Genomic DNA, 21,538 nt, shown 5'->3' with positions numbered 1-21,538 from the left:
GACTACTGAATCATGGAGCCTCGGTAATCAGAACAAGCAGAGTTTTTTTTTTTTTTTCTGTGATTTTTATTTTATGAAATTCTTTTGTTGGAAAACATTAATTTATTCATTGTATCTCGAAACTAATTACATTGCTGCATCTGCATATTCCAGAAGTGAGAGAGAGGAAATGTTCATTTCTACCTCAGAAATGTCACTTTATTCTTATGTAAATGTTTGTTTGTTAGTGTTTCTTTAACCACTTCACTGCCAGAGGGCTTCCCTCTTATTTTATTTATCCATTTTTTTACCCATTTTTTTTTGTTATAGGTCTCCCCCTTTAAATAGGCCACACCTTTTTATTTTCTTAAGAGGCTTACGGCTTAGTTTTTGTCGGATGAGTGGCTGTTTGCGTTGGCAATTTTCTTGGATTAGCTGCACATGACATAATAAAAGTTAAACAACAATTCAGAATTTTTTATTTTTTTTTAATCAATGGTGGATGATTTACAGTGCTTACATTTTCATACAGACACCTCTGATGAAGCATCCAATAATTTACAGGTATAAACATGTTAGTGATGTATAGGGTCAGGGGTTACTAAAAGATGGATCATTAGACTGTGGGGGGGGATTCTAGCGAGTTAGCGGTGGGGCAAGATTAATAACCATTTGACTTTTGTCCATCTTTCCATCTTTAGAAAACTGAGATGAGAGTAGATGAGCAGTGGAAGCAGACTTTTGAAAATGTTTTAGAATTAGGTAAAACTGGATTAGGGCTTCGCATAATACCTGCCACCAGGGCCGGTTTTACACAAAGTGGGGCCCCGGGCAAAACTAAGATAGGGTCCCAAAATAAAACTATTTTATTAACAGTGAGTAAGAGGCTGCATATATCTCTGCACAATAATAACACTTTGTAGTTTACAAACAGTAGTATGGGACGGCAATCTATAATATGGGACAGTAGGTGAGATGATATAGATTAATAGATAGATAAGTCTCCACTTGCCTACAAGGTGGTCTTAATTGGCAACGTCACTGTAAGGGAAAATCTTACTTCCCAACCCTAGTCAAGAGCCTCTTACTCAGCCAAACCAGTTGCCTACACTGTACTGAAGAGACTCAACCAGATCGAAACAGTTCTGTCTACAGTTGGGAGTCTGTTCCTTATGAAATTTCTGGCATTTCTGTCGTAAACAGATTTATTAATTCGCTCCAATGTCTATAAGGGGGTATGGGAACTGTAGCCCTTCACAAAGGTGCGTAAAGCAACCCCTGGTATTTTAAAGCAAAGGTGACATACAGGTAAACATTCAGATATTTTTTTCAGTGTTTGTATAGGCTCTAAAACCCCTTATAGTATGTAGAAGACTAGAAACAATTTACTTTTGGAAGGAGAGATATGGGGACATACTGAAGGCATGTGTGAAATACACCACGTGTAAGTGATAGAAAACATGCGTCTCATAACATTGATTTTCTTTTTCAATCTTGCTTTAGAAGAATGGACAAATCCTATAAATCTACAATGACGTCTTCGGTTGTTTGTCTTCTTTAATGTCATCCACTTTTCCTTCTTTCTTCGCACTGCAGCAAGAAAAATTAGAAGAAAACAAAATTGAATTAGTCTGGTGTCACACAAGCTGTCGGAATTATTTTTTTTTTTGAGCTAGTGAAAGAAAGAGACCAGGGAAGGTTACAATCAATGAAAGTAATAAATATCAGTCACCGAAGTATAGACACACAAGTACATGGTGCTTAATATTCTGATGTATTTACTGCAAAATAATGCAGTGAAAATCACATGTGATGGATGGAAATGTGTTCAGTGTATTTGTTTTATATATTTTCCATGTTGAGTAGTAGATGTAGCAGTTTTCTTTCTTTTCACATTTCATGTAGTATTAAATGTTGACCACTAAGGCAAACTCCAGCTGTAACTGGATTGGTAAATGAATTCCTTAGAAAGCCGCTTTTTTTTTGTTTATTCATCAGAATGACCACCCTGGTAATCCTGTTTGCACCCTCCCCTTTTTCCTTTCTCTGTGTGTACATGAATATATATACACACACACACATATGTCTGTAGCAGCATAGATATACTCTTCTCTCAAAACTTGTTCTCCTCCTTTGAGGAGAACAAGAGTAGGACTCTTACCAGTCATGACATCATCAAATGTCCTTTAACATGTAGAGATCATCTGTGTACTGTGTGATGCTTGGACATATAACACAGATGATGCTCTCTGTAGTGGTCAACAGTAGAAAATATAATATAGGTATTCTGTATTTTTTAATTTTAAAATATATGAAAAAAAAGTATATAAACATGAAGAAGATAGATAAAGGTAAAGTTAGCCATGTTCTTCTTATATCATATAGCCATTTATAACCAACAAGTTATCATAATACATATGCTAATGCTGTAACAGAATACAGCAGTGATGAGACTATCCTGTATAACATGTAGTAAATGTAGAGATATGTTTCTAATGCTTCTGAAAAATTGCAAAAATGTGACTTTAGGACAAGAAATGCAGCCTTTTTTGAGAATTTTGTTTTCAGTATTTACCTCTTCTTCCTCTTCACAGCTGTGTATGGCACGTAAAACAGGAATATTAGCAGGAGCACTCCCGATAATGCAGAAAGAACAATCACCACTATAGATATCGCATCATCTATAAGTTATACAAAGCACAAAATCTTGTGTTACTTTACATATATATATATATATATATAACAGAAAATAAATTCAATAATAGTAAAACCCACATACATACATACATACAGTATAGTAAAAACTTGTAAGTGTCTCTGTATTATAAAGATCAAGAGGGAGATTCATCGGGGCTTGTATGCCAGTTTTCTGACATAAAAGCCCTGAAATAATTGTAATGCTTTGAAAACCAACAAACATTGTGATTACTATCCTCTTTACTCCAGCTCCATGCTAAGGGGACATGAAGGGGCCGTAACCAATGCTGGAGTCTGGCAGGGTCTGGCGTAGATTTGTTCCTTGCGCAGCCTGATCGGCAGATACATTGGGAGGCCATATAAAATGTCCTTGCAGAGACTTTGCCAAATAGGCCATCTTGTAGGCATGTGGAGACTTACAGCCATTGATGCTGCACTATGGAATTCTGGGAAATATGCAAATACAGTTTCCAAGATGGGATAAGGAAAACATTGCTTCTTTTAGCTGCCTGTGAGGCAGCCCCCTTAACAATCAAGAATAACTTTGAAGAAGCCTAATGACTTTTCCAAGTTCCTGAATTTTATAATTGTTTTTGAGCAAAAGCACTCAGATCAGAGATTAAACAAGATATGTTTCTGCATCAGTGTAGCTACAGAATTCTCAAGGTATGTTTAGTTGACAAATGGTAAATTTCCTTTAACCCCTTCGCGGGCCGAGCCCTCTCCATAGCCGGTAAGTCTTTGCTGCATATTGCAGCAAAGGCTTACCGGTAACACCCGCGATCGGTGCTAGCGATCGGGTGCTTTCACTACAATCGCCGCCGGCAATGCTTCTTGCCGCGGATCATCGCTCCCCGATGACGTCACGGGGAGCGGTGATCCGTTGCCATGACAGCTTCGGGCCTCACGGAGGCCCGAAGCTGTCTCGTTTTAACCCATTCATTACAATGTGCTATCAGCACATTGTAATGAATGAGGAGTAAAATCCCCATATACTGCCATATTGCAGTATGGCAGTATATGGTAGGATCGATCAGACAACCTAGGGTTAAAGTACCCTAGGGAGTCTGAAAAATAGTAAAAGTAAAAAAAAGTTAAAAAAAAAAATTATAATAAAAAAAACCTAAAAATTCAAATCACCCCCCTTTCCCTAGAAGTGATATAAATATTAATAAACAGTAAAAATCATAAACACATTAGGTATCGCCGCGTCCGAAAATGTCTGATCTATCAAAATATAATAACGGTTTTTCGCTGCGTTTAACCCCGTAACGGAAAATAGCGTCCAAAGTCAAAAATTCAGAAATTTTTTTGCCATTTTGGAAAATATAAAAAAATTAATAAAAAGTGATCAAAAGGTCGCACAGTCCTAAAAATGATAGCAATGAAAACGCCATCAAAAGTCGCAAAAAATGACACCACCCACAGCTCCGTACACCAAAGTATGAAAAAGTTATTGCCGCCAGAAGACGGCAAAATCAAAAAAAAAATTTTTGTACAGGAGGTTTTAATTTTTTTAAATGTATGAAAACATTATAAAACCTATACAAATTTGGTATCCACATAATCGTAGCAACCCAAAGAATAAAGTTGACATGTCATTTGGGGCGCTCAGTGAAAGCTGTAAATTCCAAGCCCACAAGAAAACTTCGCAAATGTGTTTTTTCACCATTTTCACTGCATTTGGAATTTTTTTCCTGCTTCCCAGTACGCACCATGGAATATTAAATACCGTCACTACGAAGTGCAATTTGTTACGCAGAAAATAAGCCATAACACAGCTCTTTATGTGAAAAAAGAAAAAAGTTATAGATTTTTGAAGGTGGTGAGTGAAAAATGGAAGTGAAAAAACTAAAAAAGGCCAAGTCGTTAAGGGGTTAAAGTGATTCTTGATATTAAGGGGGCGGGGGCTGCCTTTCCCTATATTATCCTAAAAAACATATTTGTATTTTTCTATGAAGGAGCTTCACAAGCAGATGGTCCTGAATGGGGAACCCCCTTTATGATGTCCGAATTCCCTTGAAATTATCTCCTTTAAAGAGAACTTTTGACTTTTGAATTATTTTCTCTATCACCCACCTTTCCCAAGCAATCAGTTCTATTATATTGATTAGTGGGTGGTCCTAAGTTACAGCAGACAGCCTATTTCCTCCCACTTAAACAGTCAACCTTATTGGTGCTGAAAGAAACCAGGAAAGGTGGGTGCTATATGGAAGATCCTACCTTCCCTGGCATCCATTGGCATCAAATACTTCATGTAAAGACATGGAAAATGAACATATTCAAAGTTCTTTAAGAAAGACGACTTACTATTTTGATTGTTGTCCTCAGTCTCGCCTGGATCTTCTGTGATTTTTGTAGTTATCATATCTTGAGTAACTGCAATAGAGCCATTATGTGGCTCTGGAATGACACCCAAGAGTTTGCACATGAGGGGGTATATATGAATACTATCAAATGGTTCTGCAGTGTAATTCTTTTTAAAATCTGGTCCAAAGGCACGAAATATCATCTTCATGTCCATTTCATTGTTGTCAAATCCATGATCTCCCTTGTTTACATACAATATTACTCTCTGAGAAAAAAGTGAAAGAATTTCATAAGCAAGGGGTAGACTACATGTATATTGTACAAAAGGTATACTACAAATTACTGAACTGTCATATGTATTGGAATAGTTTATTATCTAGGCTTTTACCACATTAGACATTTGGCACCACCTCTGGGACTGCACTTTTTGAGAACATGGCTTGGGTCACCCCTTGGTTGTTATGGATAAAGAGGTAGCTGCTCATGCACAACTTGATATATTTGTTTTATGGGAGTTCAAATTGCATTAAACAAGGTCAATCTGTATTTGCTTTTTGATCACCTATCCATTCAGGGTAGCCCACGGTTCTGCAATTTGCAGTGTAAATATGGCATAAATTTTTAGAATAGTGTGCCTAAAGGCGGGGAATTATGACTCCAAACCTTTCATATCTGCCCTATAAATCCAAGTTTCAACTCAACTGAAAATTCTTGTGTGTTCAACTTTGCTAGGCAATTGAAAAATATTTAGGCACAAATATCAAATTTGCCAAAAAAGTCTCAGAAATAAGAGAAAAAAATGCTAAGATAAATGACCCCCATCAGATCGAAAGCCTAAAAATCTACATGTCAAATATTTTTTTAAAAATCTATCCAATGATGACAAATTCGGCCCCCACCCCTTATGGGTGGGGTGACAGCAACTTTAAAATCTTAAATGGGAAGCCCCACTTTTTGTTGCAGATTTGGATTAGTCAGGAATAATCAAATGTGTGCAAAAACATTGATAAAGAGGATATTTAACATATCAGATCCCAAATCTGAAAATAGACCTATGCAATATATATACAATATTTGAAACCTTTGTTGGCAACGAGAAAAATCCCCATCTTCAGAGGGGAGGAGACTTAAGTTAATCAAGCTCTCTGATGTGTGAGAGGCGGGACTCACATTAAACCAACCGTTGTTCCTGGGTTACGCTGAATGTACAAGTATCTACATAAAAAAATTATATTCTCCCCCCCACCTCTCCCCCTGGGGTGAAAATACAGGGTCAACCTTAGATGTTAGATTCTTAAGAAATATTTGACAACTATTTTTTTGTTTTTGCTCCCATGTGTATTTCTCAAGATTTACCCATTCTGATTATTTCAGTCATTACAGAACCACATGTCAATGAAAATGACTTGCATGATAGATTGAAGCTATGTAATTTTTTCCTGGGGAATCCAAATCTGCAATAAAAAAAAAATGGGGGTTCCCATTTCAGATTTTAAAGTTGCCCCTTGCCCCACCCTCAGGGGTTGGGTGTAGAATGACAAGTTTTGGCATCATTGGATAGATTTATGAAAAATATTTTACATGTAAATATTTTTAGTTTTTCAATCCAATGTGCATTTCACATTTTTTGTAACACGCTTTATACATATATTTTGGCTTTTGCATTATCCCAAGAAATTGTAAATCATTGAATTAACAGATGTTCTTATAGTTTTAAAGTAATTTGGAATTTAACTTTGACTCTTTCTGAATGTAATCGTTTTAAAATTGGGTAGAACAGATAATAAAATGTAAAATTATATGATATACAAAAATAACAACATTTCCCAAATAGCGATTTATTTTAATGAGAGTCTTTAGTAAGTTAATTTGCTTTGTAGGGTATCAGTTATGAGAGTTGTGTTGACAGCTGAACTAGAACTGTTCATATCACATCTAATGGAATACGTTAATTAACTTGAAAAACTTCTGCTGACAGAAAGCAGTTGTGTCTGTTCTTTGGCACTTTATGAACCCCTCCATCTGCTTTCTGCAGACAGATATTTTTATGTTAACTAGTTCATGAGTTGTATTGGATATATTTATATTAATTTTAAATTCATGGTAAAATGATATGACGAGTGCAGACAAAGTCATCTTGATATGCAAAGCTGTGAAAGTGACCTTGATAAATAAAGGCACAGCAGTTATCCTCTTTATGGCCATAGTGAATTGCCTTCTGTACATGGAAATACACCACCTAAATGCCTGATGACCAGTGGAGTGTACCTTTTAATGGGATTATCTAGGGTTTATGTAACACTTAGGATAGTGCAAATTTAAAGGGATTTATCCTTAAAAGGTACATTTATAGCAACCTATAGACCACATGGTCCTAAATTCCAAGTTAGTATCAATCATGTCTATAAACAAAAATGATTTAGAGGGCTCTTTCACATTGGTGTTGGTGCTCAGCTTCAGTTGCGAATCCATTGCGTTTTGTCTCTGAGATGCATCTGTTTTGTCTCCGTGTCTAACATTGCTTTGAAAACATCACACCTGGTTTTTCAGTCTCATATTTAAAAAAAAAAAACACGTATATTTCATCAGTTTTTTTGCGGACCCATAGACTTCTACTGCCTTCCATGATCCGCATCCATGAAAAAAATAGGACACGTTTCATCATTTGTTCCATGGACAACGGATTAGTGAGAATACAAGCCAATGTGAAAACACCCATAGAAAACAATGGCTACTACTGACGTGAAAAACAACACCAATGTGAAAGAGTCTGCACATGAGAATTCAATTCTATAATAATACTTACTCCATTTACACTGTAGCCTAGATCTCCAAAAAACAAGAGTGGCAAAACCCTTTCATGCTTGGAATAATGGAAACGTTCTGGAAATTCGTGCTGCCGGTACACGTTTAAATGCGGGTGTGCATCTTTCACAGCTTGATATATTTCATCTTCCTTGCCTTCTTTTGCTACAATCATTCCGAAACCACCATAGTCTAGAATATCAAACTTGACTGTGTCTTTGAAAGTAATGTAATCTGACAGCCTAATTTCTTCTACGGCCGGTGCTTTCTTGACTGTGGTCATGCCATGATCTGATGTAATGATGACATTCAATTTATCTTTCAGTTTGTTATTTTCGATGGCTTCTAACAGATATGCAATAGTTCTGTCTATTTGTTTGATAATTGTTTTTCTCTGTTCCGTTTCTGGACCAAATATGTGTCCGGTTTTGTCAGGTTCTCCATAGTAGAGGGTTACAAAGTCCAGACCGTCTTCAGTAAACCATTTCATGACAATATCTATGTTATCTCTCCATTCCTTCTCATCACTGTCTGGGTGGTCAGGTAGCTCAGCCAGTGCTTTGGTCACTCTTATACCACTGTAGTTAGCATTGCCTCCTGGGAAGTGTAAGGATCCCGCTTTCATGCCCTGCAAGCACAAAAACATTAAAATGTACAGCCCAAAGCTCATATTTCCCAAGTTTTTGCACAAATGCACATTGTTTTATTTAAACGAAACAACAAGGCACATAAACAAGTCATCCAAAATGTAAAACATGGCAAAGAGAGTATCATTCTGCTGTAACTTGACCTGAACACCCAGAAAGTGAACTTTGAAATGAGATGTAAACCGGTTGTATAAAGTCAAGGAGGCAGAGATTTTAACACTAAAGTCAAGCTCTCTCTTGCTTAGAAAGCCTCCTTCACTGTAATTGATGGTCCTGCCTCCAGAGACATCACTAACCAGATCTCATGAAGTTCGATGCATGATGTCAATAACAAAGGAGGAGACGTTCAGAGCTCCCCACCTTGATTTCAGTGTTACTCTCCTCCTCCTTGACATTATACAACCAATTCACATCTCACTTCAAAATTGATTTTCTAGATGTTGCCTTTACACAGGACCATGAAAGAAATAATATACTGGTAGTGGTTTATTAGGCTAATTGCTTATGACAGCTTCCCTTTAACTTTGTCACAGAGCAGTCAGAACAAATAAGGTAATAAAACTTGAAAAGTTGCATTCTTAAAGGGCTAGCATTGTTAAAATAGTAGGTCATTAGAATTTATCAGTCATGTTACTGATAAAATGAATAGCTTTACAGATATGTGTTAGAAGATTAAACTAGTCTACAGCTCTCCACCCTGCGGAAAAAGCAGCAAAACATGAATTTATACAGCAAGTTCTCTCTTTTTTTTTTTTTTTTTATTATTATACAAAAATACAAATATATAAACAGGTATAGACAGTACGGACAGACATATATATATACATATACGTATATATATATATATATACAAAAAACTCTTTTTAAATCTTTTTGCAGCTGCATCCTGGGAGGGGCAACATTTTACTCTCAAATTTTAGGGGTGAAAAGAATTTTAGATTTCAATTTTCCATTCGAGATAAACGTGACCATTTGTTAAATACTGTGGGTTGAACACTTTAAGGTATCTTTCGAGAGTCAGACTCATTTTACTGAAAAAGGGGACTTCTCCCATATATCCCATTTTTCTTTCGTTCTGCAAAGATGCGTGTAATTTGAGGCCATCATAATTTCATAATGCCTATACATGTTTACTCTGTTGCAAACTTCTGTTAGCTTTAATTTTTGTGCCGTCTTCCAGTTTGCAGCTATACATTGCCTTGCTGCAATCAGGATATACGTAATAATCCATCTCTGGGACATTGGGAATTTATCAGTCCCTAAATGTAAAAGGGCTAACTGAGGGGGAATGTCATTCTGTGCTTGTGTGACAGTGTTAATCAGGTCCCCTATTTGTGACCAAAATGAGGTTAATTTAGGGCATGACCACCACATATGAACTTGGTCTCCTTTAATACGGCATCCCCGCCAACAGAGAGGAGAGGACGTACCTCCTTTGGATAGTCTGTCTGGTGTGAGATACCATCTCATATGCATCTTTTTTATTTGTTCTAAGTGGTTTATGCATGGTGAACACTGAGCTGTCCATCTAAATGCTTTTGCCCACTGCTCCTCATCCCATTCTGCATTCAAGTCCGCCTCCCAATTTTTCATGTAGCTCAGCTTGTCTGTTATCCCCTGTAAATTAAGAATATTATATGCTATTGATATACCCCTTACTTTTCTCTCAGGGGGCTCAAATAGTTTTTTCAGGGGGTACAGATAGGTATTGTATTCTTTTTCCCCCTCTGCTAATATACTTCTTATTTATAAATATTGAAAGAAGATCTTATTGGGCAAATCGAATTGGTCCTTAAGGGATTCAAAGGACTTTATCGTTTTACCCTCATAAAGGTCTGAGATAGTATATATGCCTTTATTAGCCCACGGCTCTAGTATCATATTAGGGTTGAGTAATTCCAATGCTCGAATAGACATTTGTCCTCTTTTTAAACCTACCTCATTCCAGGTTTTCAAGGTGTATTGTAATGAGGGCATGTTAGTGGGAATCGTTAAATTCCCCAGATAGGCTGCCTCCATTACTGTTCTAAGAGATCTCCCACCAAAAATGTTCTGTTCTAGTATCATCCATTTATGGTTTTCTTTCGGATTCCAACATTCTCTCAATGAGTCAATGGAAACAGCCTTATAGTAGGTTGCAATATCTGGCATTGCCATGCCTCCTTTGTTAAGTGGAAAGTGCAAATTCGCCTTTGCTACTCGTGGATGTTTGTTGTTCCACACAAATTTACTGAGCATTATCTGGATCTCTCTTAAAACTTTATTAGAAATTAATGCGTGAAGGCATCGGAAGACATACAGAATCTTAGGCAGGGCTGTCATCTTACAAAACTGAATTCTTGCCACCCAAGATAAATAAATCTTGCCTAATTTATCAAAATCTGTTTTCAGGTTTGCTTTTAGTTTCGTTAAGTTCTTCCTTATTGTCTCATTTGTTGTTGGGCACAGAATAACTCCCAGATACTTTATGCCTTCTGGTTTCCAGATTATGCCGCAGGCATTAAACATCTCCATACATACTGTGAGTGGAACATTTATTGGGAGAGCAACCGATTTTTTTAATATTCAACTTGTAGTATGAAATATGTGAAAATAGCTTTAAGGTCTTTAGCAAAGTAGGGAGCGATTTTTCAGGGTCTTGGCACGTGATGATGACGTCATCAGCGTATAAGGTAATTATATGTCTTTCCTTACCCGCTGGGATACCCACAATTTCTGGATTAGACCTCACCGTTTCTGCCAGGGGTTCCATTATCAACGCAAATATTAGCGGTGATAAAGGACACCCCTGGCGGGTACCATTAGAGATGTTAAGTGATGAGGATAAAAAACCTGAAATCAGAACCCGCGCAGAGGGGGCCGAATAGAGAGCTAAGATTGCTTTTTGAATTTGGTCAACAATGCCAAATTTGGACTGGGGCTCCCATTGAGTTTGCTAGATGAATAAGGTCCATCATCCTCCTTGTCGCATCTTTAGTTTGTCTCCCATATACGAACCCTGTTTGATCTGTAGATACTAGACTGGGAATTATTCTTTCCAATCTATTTGCCAGCAACTTAGCGTAAATTTTTAAATCGCAGTTAATTAATGCTATTGGTCTATAATTTTCTGGAAGAGGGTTAAGATTATCTTGCTTTGGTATTGCTCTGATTATTGCTTCTGCATTCATCTTTGAAATCCTGCCCTGATTTTGCCAGTAATTAAAGGTTCTTATTACGAGCGGGTTCAGGGCCTGGGCAAAATTAGAATAAAACATATTTGTCAAGCCATCCGGCCCTGGGGCCGAGTTAGATTTAAGGCCCTTTAGGACTCGGTTTAATTCCTCTTGATTAAATGGCATTGCCAAATATGCTACTTGTTCTTCTGATATACTTGGAAGGGAGACAGAAGAAAGAAAATGACGAATTTCGTCTATAGTTGGTTGCGATGTATCTTTATTATCTTTTAAGTTATACAATGTCGCGTAATATTTCCTGAAGGCCTCCGCTACCTTCCTAGGGTCTCTTAGCTGCCTTTTATTACTTTCTTGTATAAGATTTATTCGTTCCTTAGCTATTTTTTTCTTAATTTTTTTAGCAAGAATCCCACTTGCTCTATCTCCCAGTGAGTAATTTTGTAATTTTAATTTCCTTAGTGATCTCTCGTAGTCTGATAGCATCCGTGCTCTCAGCATAGCTCTAAGTGAAGAGAGGTTGTTACTAGTGGAAGCTGAGGGGTTTATTTTATTAGAGTTTTCTAATAAAATTATCTGTGACAAAATTTCGCGAATTTCAATATTTTTTGCTCTTTTTTCCCTTGCTGCTACCTGCTTAAAAACCTCTTTTATATGTAATTTAAGTGACGACCATAAAGATTCATCGTTAACTTCTTTATTATTATTAATATTAATGAACTCCTCTGTGGCCCTTATGATCAAATTCTGTGTATTTTCATTTTTTAGAAGAGAATTATTTAGCCTCCAGGGAGAGTTCGTAAAAGCAATGGAGCTTTCCTTAATAGTTAAGAATATAGGAGCGTGATCCGTCCAAGTTATTGGACCTATCTTGGAGAGTAAGCAAGATGTTAATGCTAAGTTATTTACTAGATAAAAGTCTATCCTTGAATACGAGAGGTGTCTAGCGGAAAAGAAGGTATAATCCCTTTCTTCAGCATGTTGATACCGCCACACATCATGTAGCCTCTCTTCAGTTATTAGATGTGCTAAGTCTCCTCTATCACCTCTCATATTCAAAGAGCAGTCCAATTCTTTATCTGGAGGGGTATTAAAATCTCCCATCATAATAATTTTTCCCTCTGCATTTTGTTCTAACAGGGCAGCCATTTTTTTAAAGAAGGTTTTTTGCCCTCTATTTGGGGCATAGATTGTTACAAAAGTATAAGGGATGTCATTTATTTTACCTAAAACTATAATGTATCTTCCCTCCTCATCGATCAATTTCCTAGTAAGATTAAATATGACAGTGTTTTTCAACATCATACACACCCCTGCTTTTTTAGTATTTCTCTCTTCAAGTTCTCTCTTTACATTAGAACTTGAGATGGGTGAATTTTTCAAAAATTCTAATCGCCGAGTTGACCAAATTTTCTGTCAAAATTGGATTCGACCTGGATCGAATCATGGCGAATCACGTTATAAAACAGGTATTTCCTGGCTGCAGAGAGCCTATAGGGTTTTGTAGAACGTTGTGCCATGCTCAAGTATGCATAGGGTGCGTGGTTTGGTCTTCAAACAACGTTGTGTTCAAGTATGACAGCCGCCACTCTTAGAATCGCTTCACTCTTCAATTCCATGGGCACTTACAGAGGCCAACTTGATCAAATAAGTGAAGCAGGAAGGCAGCCTGACAAGGTAACGTCTGTGCCAGCTCAAAAGGACTGAGCTGAGGGCCAAGATCCCACTATAACATCAGAGAGTGCACTCTTTTTACACTGACATCAGATGATTCCATAGATTACGACAGAACCTGTTCTGTTAAATGCAGATACATGTAGAAACCCCCCAAAAGAGTGAAGAGGGTGTGGGCAGTAATTTTTCAATCGGCCAATAATCCATCAGTATTGCTAAAGCCAAGAACAAAACAGGTGTTGATCCAAAACAGAGATGACCAGTAAATGGGATACTTGCATGTCCTCTGTGTTATGTATCCACTCCTGCTTTTGGCTATACATCCTGAAGCTTTTCATTCCTTCTGACAGATGAAATGAAGGGGAAAACCAAACATGGTGGCAACGTCATAGATTGGTGGAGGGTGAAAACAGCATTATGGAAATCACGGGCTGTTTCAGGGAGACAGCGGTCAGTTGGCAGCAGCATGAGTAGGCCACAGAGAGGTACAATGACAAATTATGGAGGTGTCAGCAACATTGTAGGCCACAGTGTGGCACAATGACAGAGTGTGGAGGTGGCAGCAGCAGCATGAGGTCAGACAGTGGCACAATGGCAAATTCTGGAGGTGGCAGCAACATGGCAGGCCACAGTGTGGCACAATGACAGAGTGTGGAGGTGGCAGCAGTAGGAGGTCAGAGAGTGGCACAATGACAAATTCTGGAACATGGTAGGCCACAGAGTGGCACAATGATAAAGTGTGGAGGTGGCTGCAGCAAGAGTTCAGAGTGTGGCTCAATCACAGTGGGTGTAGGGGGAGGCAGCAATAGCAGCAGCATGAGGCCATAGAGTGGCACAATGACAATTTGGGGAATACAGAACCCCAAAAACTGACACCCTGGACTTTGAGAAAAAAATCACTCCGGCAGCTATGTTGATTTGGCACAGATTTCTTGATATCAACTTTAGCATCAAAAAAAAATTAAAATTTGGGGTATACAGATCCCCCAAAACGGACATCCTGGACTTTAAGCAAAAATCACTCCAATCAGCTACTGAGTACAAGCAGCTAGACACTAGAGACAGGTCATGGAGTGTGAAATGATGGGATTGCAATGTTTTTATAGGACTGTGACATCAAATAAGCCTGCCGGTCGCTGATTGGCTTATATGTCTGCACATGTGATGGAGGGTGTTCCTTTTCTTCTTCCCGGATTTCTCTGCCCCATGCAACACGTTGTGCTCACGGCCATTTTGCTAATAAAGTGGGAAAAAAATTTGATCCCACGAATTACTGTAAACTTCAGATTCGTGCCAAACCAAAGTTTTCCTAAAATTCTAAACGAATTCCACTTCGTTATAATCGATTTGCCCATCTCTTATTAGAACATTTGCAATACAAATACTTAAAACAATGGCAGACTTTAAATTTCAATTTCAGCAGGAATGCCACTACAAAGCAAAACATTTTGGACATTTTCATGGGTGACGTATAAAACTTTGTGGGTGGTTTTGGTGGCCATGGAATCCCTAGAAGGCTTGGGCCTCGAGCTACCACCCAGTTACCTATATTTTAATCCACTACTGCTCCTGGGCAAGATATGTTGTATCACCTCATTGTGACTAATTTGGATGGCTGTGGCACAACATATAGGACACTTGGCATAGAGGTCGTGTAAAGGGGAAAATAATTGTAATGTTAAGAGGTTTGCAATTTAGGGTTGTACTCCAGAAAACTTGTAGGCCTTGATACATGTTCCCCAGTCACGATGGATGATAAAATAAATGGAAAGACTGTACTGCTCTTCTTTTTTTAATCCACTTCTAGTCGCTGTCATGTGGATGGTGCCTCATGTTGTTTTTTAAGTTCACCAATGTAATATTATTTTACCGGCATATAATTGCAGCGTTTTATTCTACCTGATTCTGTGCAGTGATCCATAGTGGTAGCGCTCCATTGTCCCACCATTCTGACATATTTTGTGTCTTTTTGAAAGTAATCTTCTCCAGGGTATCAGGATTAAACATTAAATTGTGGATAACACCATGATCTTCAATCCAGCGGCCTGTAAAAGTCATAAAATTCAGGTCGTATGATGATACAGATGGCGGCTTTCAAAAGTAGTAAAAACCAAGCAGCACAAGTAGGTGGTTGAGCAGTTTTACATAGAGCATAATTAAATAGCATTATATTTTTAAAGCTTGGAAATTGCATTGGAATATAATTTACTGTAATGGAAATGTGTAATTTGCTTTAGGGGAATTACCAATTATGAATCTCACAAATAACAAATTCCACAAAAGAAATTATCTGCGGTGTGATCAGCAGATTTAATGTGGAGGAAGCTGAATACATCTGCCCGAGGTTATTTGGTAGCAGCAGGAATCTGAATGAAAGACTCAGAGGCTGGCGATGGGGATGGTGTTTAGTAGAAAATATGGTCGGATTGGTTTTGCTCGTGAAATCATGTAGTGTGAGATGTTTGAAATTGTCAGCATTTGTAAATGTAGTTCATGTTAGCATATCATGGGTGCATGGGTGGGATCTATCCTGAATGTGCCAGTGTACTGTCTCTAACCTAGGTGCAAGGTCAATGATACTTAAAGATTACTCGTATTTATGTGCAAAAGTCTTTGGGGGAGATGTTCCTATGCCTTCTCCGCTAGTTTTCTTGCTGAGAAGGCATGTTAATATCCCCATCCGCTTTGATTCTGAGCCATTTCTGCCTCGTGGATGCCCTGGCCCTCCCCATTTACTACAGTATTCATCAGAAAACTTTGGTAGACTACAGCTGAAGTAGCCCAGAGACTCTTAATACATCAGAGCAGTGGACCCCTAGTGGGGGGATTTTAAGACTGGCGTTTAAACGTAATAAATTTGGCTGCATTCACGCGACCGTATGGGGGATGTATGAACCCCCACTGGGTCAATTCTGTGTCTCAAACTGACTTGGTGCACCTGGCCTACCATCCAAGGTATTGAGATTAGATCTATCAGGACTTTGCATAAAGTGGCAAATCTAAGAACCTGATACTGATGTCCTGTCAGGATGTTCTGTAAAGATTTGTCATGTAAGGTCCTGATGCTGAGCAGTGTAAGGCTTAGTTCACACCTCGTTTTTTGCCATACGTTGTAAGGACATGTCAGGAGGTGCTGTATGCAGTGATTTGCTGCTGCCGATGAATGTTCCCCCAGTGATGGAACTGTTCTAATATGGACAGTGACATCACTGGGTGTCCCTCCTGCTAAGCAACATATGTGCTCGGGAGGGCTGTGGGGAGAGATGCCATACGATGCATCCTCTCCTCATAGCCATCTATCGCCTCCGCTAAGCGCATATGTCGCTCAGACGGAGGCTGCAGGATGAAAAGACTCCATCCCACATTTTTTGACGTATGGGAGGTATAGTGGCCAGACGGAGGCAATAACTATGCCTCCATCTACCACTATTTGTCAATGTATACGCTAAGTGTATATGTTCGGTGCCTACCCGACGCTTAGCAAATACAAAAAACGTAATGAGAACCCAGCCTTATTAGAAGTATACGTGCAGGTTGGCTTAGATTGTCCACATAGCAATAGTAGATCTTCAATATAAGCGGGCAATAAGCTAAGGAGCTGAAATATGGACCTAATAGAAGTCTTAGAATTCCTGATATTTAATTAAATGGTCCAATGGTAGTAAAATATCATGTCTATGTCAAGGATGAATAACATATCTATACTTACGTGGTAAAATGAATCCTAAAAGCTTTGGCGCATCACAAACTTCATTTATTCAATTCAATAATTTTACAATGACATATTTAAAGACCTATAGATTGTGCAGTTTAGTATATTACAACTTGGTGAACATTGGGGCAGATTTACTTACCCGTCCTGCCGCGATCCCGCGGTCTGTTGTCCGTCGAGGACTGCTGCGATTCACTAAGGTCTTGCGTCCAATTTCCTGCATGTGTTGCTTCCACTCTGAGATCTGCAGGAGTTCACCTTCTTCTTCACGTGCATGTGACTGCTTGATCTTGCCACACAATTTCGTTTTTAAATTCCGCAGTTTGTCCGAATCCGTGGGGTTGTCCGATGGCCACGCCCCTGATTTCTGTTGCATGCAAGCCGGTGCCGATGCGCCACAATCCGAACACGTGTGCCAAAAACCCGAGGCAATTCAGCGCAAAAAGGAAATATTCGGGAAACCTGACGGAATCGCAGACCGCAGACCCTTAGTAAATGAGCCCCATTATGTAAAGCTCAACCTTAGTCTAATGACCTCTATAGGTTTTTGTGACTTACCAGTGATTGTGGTGAAGTGAGAAGGAGATGTCATGGTTACAAAAGGTGGAGTGACGTATTTTGCCTTCACGCCAATATCTGCCAAATAGTCCAGTAGTGGAGTATCAACATCTTGATCGTAATTCCATCGAAACCCATCAAAGGAGATCACAAGAAGCTTGTTATGAGCTGCTTTTCCATTCTGGAATACTGGCTTACAGAATATAATGGTGAAAAGAATAAAAAATAAGATCACTGACTTATAGGCTTGCATGATGTTGTAACGACTCTAAGCTAATGCTGAGATGTGCTGACTGTCAGTGAGAGATTCCTTATCAATCTCTTATCAGGCCAAAGCTCACTTACCGCTGCATTATGGGACAACCTTCACCTTCATGTACTTTTTTGCTTTTATGGCTTCGAGTTAGGAATTTGACATGAATAAAAAATTTACTTAAAGGGGTGTTCCCATTGCAGCAAATATATATTTTTTATAATGAAATCATATCCAATTTTCCAATATATTTTCTATATCAATTCCTCACAGTTTTCTAGATCTCTGCTTGCTTTCATTGTATAGGAAGCTTCTATGTTTACTTCTAGTGGACAGAAATCTGTCCATGGTCACACAGGTGCACGGCTCATTATATTACACAGCTGTGATTACTCTGTGATATAACGAGCCGTGCACCAGTGTGACCATGGTCAGATTTCTGGCCACTGGTAGTAATCATAGAAGCTTTTTGTGGAATGAAAGTAGGCAAACATCCAGAAACCGCGAGAAATTGATTTAGAAAATTGTATAACATTTCATCATATCATCAATAACAATTAATTTGCTGAAATGGGACTATCTCTTTAATTGCTAGATCTAAGGAACACATACACTATGATCATAAACAAACACACTTTATTTCTATATGACATAAAATATAAAAGGAGATAGATGGTGGAAGTATATAAGCAGCTTCCTTGTGCTATCTGCCAATAGGGCACCTTGTATAATCATTTACTAAGGGTCCGCATGGCGGGTTTTCCGACTATTTCCAATTTGCGCCGCATTTAAGTGGGGTTTTTGGCGCACGTGATCAGATTTTGGCGCAATCACGATGACTTGCATGCGACACAAATCGGGGGGCATGGCCGACGGAAAACCCAACTGATTCGGACAACGCTTGAGATTTACAATTAAAATTGTGTCGCAAGACAATGCACTCACATGCGCCGGGAAGAAGAAGGTGAACTCCGGCGGACCTGAGCGGGGAAGTGACACATGCAGGGAAATGGACTCACAATCTTGAAGAATCGCGCCGGACTTCATCCTCGTCAGAGAACGCACCTCGGGAATCGCGACAGGACCAGGTAAGTAAATCTGCCCCTCTGTCTGCAGATAGAACACTGTGCACAATCTGCTCAGCTCCTCCTGCTCTATAACATGCTGTCTTCAGATAGAAAACTGTGCACAATGGGGTCATTTACTAAAGGTCCGCGGGTCGCATTTTTGGCGATTTTGGCGATTTTTGACGATTTCCGTTTTACAGCGAATTGCCCCGGGATTTTGGCGCACATGATCGGATTTTGGCGCATCGGCACCGGCTTGCACGCAACAGAAATTGGGGGGGGAGGGCCCCATTGGACAACCCAACGGATTCGGACAACGAGCAGGATTTAACATTTAGAAATGTGTCGGAAGACACGCACTTACAAGCACCGGTAAGAGGCAGGTGAACTCCGGCGGGCCTCGCCGCAGAAGCGATTGATGCAGGAACTCCGGCGCACAATCTTAGTGAATCGCGGCAGACCCGAATCCTCGTCGGAAAACGCAACGCGGGATCGCGACAGGACCAGGTAAGTAAATCGGCCCCAATATGTTCAACCATGCCTGCTCTATAACATGATGTCTCCAGATGGGACACTGTGCACAATCTGCTCAGCTCCTCCTGCTCCATAACATGCTGCCTGCAGATAAAACACTGTGCACAATGTGCTCAGCTCTTTCTGCTCTATAACATGCTGTCCTCAGATAGAACACTGTGCACAATCTGCTCAGCTTCTCCTGCTCCATAACATGCTGTCTTCAGATAGAACACTGTGCACAATCTGCTCAGCTCTTCCTGCTTTATAACATGCTGCCTGCAGATGAAACACTGTGCACAATCTGCTCAGCTCCTCCTGCTCTATAACATGCTGTCCTCAGATAGAACACTGTGCACAATCTGCTCAGATCCTCTTGCTCTATAACATGCTGTCTCCAGATAGAACACTGTGCACAATCTGCTCAGCTCCTCCTGCTCCATGACATGCTGTCCTCAGATAGAACACTGTGCACAATCTGCTCAGATTCTCCTGCTCTATAACATGCTGTCTTCAGGTAACAAACTCAATACCGTGAATTACGTCTCACATACACTATGACCACCATGTAATCCTCTTCACTGATTTGCATACTGTTTTTTTCATTTCTGAGTGAAAGAGGTGTTGCGTAATAGACTGTAGTGTTTTATAGTTATTGGATGCTCTCCTTGTCCAGCTTGATAAGGTTATCATAAGATTATTAATGCAGTGATTGGGGGTGATTTGGTTGTGTTCATGTTCTGTCAGGTTTTACAATATAGTGAGTTTTAGAAAATATTGGTGTTACCTTATTGTAAACATGTCTAAATACAAAATTCTATCTGCTCGTATTGTATTAAAGGGAACCTGTCACCAGGGACCTCAGTTTCACTAAAGACAGGTTGCAGAAGCTAATTACACCTGCAGTGCAAATCTGCCTTTTCTAAGCATTTGCATTACAATATAATTGTGTGTTATAACTTACCTTGCTCCCTGACAAAATCCTGGGGTAGTCACAGGGGCTGGGCTTTGGTTTGGATGCATTTCAAAAAACAACATGTGGCTTGTCTGTGTAACTCCCTCCTCAGATCTTAGCCCCCACCTTTGTACTCCTGTACAGCTCCTCCATCCTGCTTCTTCTCAGAGGTCACAGCCTGGTCAGCCTGCCATCAATGGGGGAGGGACATGCTGTACAGGAGCACAAAGATGGAGGCAGCCTGCAGCTCAGACAAGTCACATGTTGTTTTTTGAAATGCATCCAAACCAAAGTCCAACCTCTGGGACTACCCCATGATTTTGACAGGGAGCAAGGTAAGTTATAATATACAATTATATTGTAATGCAAATGCTTAGAAAAGGCAGAGAGGCATTTTTGCACTGTAGATGTCATGGGATTTTACAATCTGTCTTTAGTGAAAATGAGGGCCCTGGTGACAGGTTCCCTTTAAGACTGCCATGAGCCCTGGGCTGTATGAATATTTTAGCCCCTAAAAGTCTGGGATTCACTTCCAACATATGGAACTAGAATCACACTTCTTGGTGAATGGAGGATGGGTTCCTTCATTGGAGGACCTTTAAAGGTCCTGAAATGGCTCTTGTGTACAAGAGAGCAGGAACAGATGTATGAGGATTTCATAGGTTAAACATCCTTGTGTGTATAAATTTGGTGGATGATTTGGGTGGCCTTGTGCATCCTAGAAGGTTTGGGCCCTGGGCTACTGCCCAAACTGCCTGTACTGTAATCCACTACTGTACAGCATACTCTGAACCGTGTAGGATACATTGTTAAATTCATTCTTTAACCCCTTAACGACCTGGCCCTTTTTTGTTTTTGCATTTCCATTTTTCACTCCCCACCTTCAAAAATCTATAACTTTTTTATTTTTCCATGTACAGAGCTCTGTGATGGCTTGTTTTCTGCGTAACAAATTGCACTTCATAGTGATGATATTTAATATTTCATGCCTTGTACTGGGAAGCAGGCAAAAAATTCCAAGTGCAGTAAAATTGGTGAAAAAACACATTTGCGCCATTTTCTTGGATTTTACGGCTTTCACTGTGCACCCCAAATGACAGGTCTACTTTATTCTTTGGGTCAGTATGGGATACCAAATTTGTATAGGTTTTATAATGTTTTCATACATTTCCAAAAATTAAAACCCTTTATTTTG

General features: G+C 39.3%; 1 protein-coding gene across 1 annotated transcript; it reads right to left on the bottom strand.

Moving 5' to 3' along the window:
• Positions 1-467: 467 nt before the first annotated feature.
• Positions 468-17,823, bottom strand: LOC140076075 (ectonucleotide pyrophosphatase/phosphodiesterase family member 7-like). The gene is made up of 6 exons (XM_072122592.1): positions 17,556-17,823; positions 15,185-15,330; positions 7,793-8,419; positions 4,987-5,251; positions 2,555-2,660; positions 468-1,569 (listed from the first exon to the last, which is right to left on the bottom strand). The coding sequence occupies exons 1-6, from the start codon at positions 17,806-17,808 to the stop codon at positions 1,506-1,508; spliced, it is 1,461 nt and encodes a 486-aa protein (XP_071978693.1). The 5' UTR covers positions 17,809-17,823; the 3' UTR covers positions 468-1,505.
• Between the last annotated feature and the right edge of the window lie 3,715 nt (positions 17,824-21,538).

This window comes from Engystomops pustulosus, chromosome 8 (assembly GCF_040894005.1).
Source record: "Engystomops pustulosus chromosome 8, aEngPut4.maternal, whole genome shotgun sequence".
NCBI lineage: Eukaryota > Metazoa > Chordata > Amphibia > Anura > Leptodactylidae > Engystomops > Engystomops pustulosus.
Note: the sequence above shows the minus strand (reverse complement) of the source record. Positions and strands in the feature narration are given on the sequence as shown.

Excerpts from the sequence above, each read along its gene's own strand:
- LOC140076075 (XM_072122592.1), bottom strand. The coding sequence starts at position 17,808 with ATGCAAGCCTATAAGTCAGTGATCTTATTTTTTATTCTTTTCACCATT. Across the intron at positions 15,331-17,555 it reads TCACTTCACCACAATCACTG|GCCGCTGGATTGAAGATCAT; the intron begins GTAAGTCACAAA and ends TGACTTTTACAG. Across the intron at positions 5,252-7,792 it reads TAGGCTACAGTGTAAATGGA|AGAGTAATATTGTATGTAAA; the intron begins GTAAGTATTATT and ends CTTTTTTCTCAG.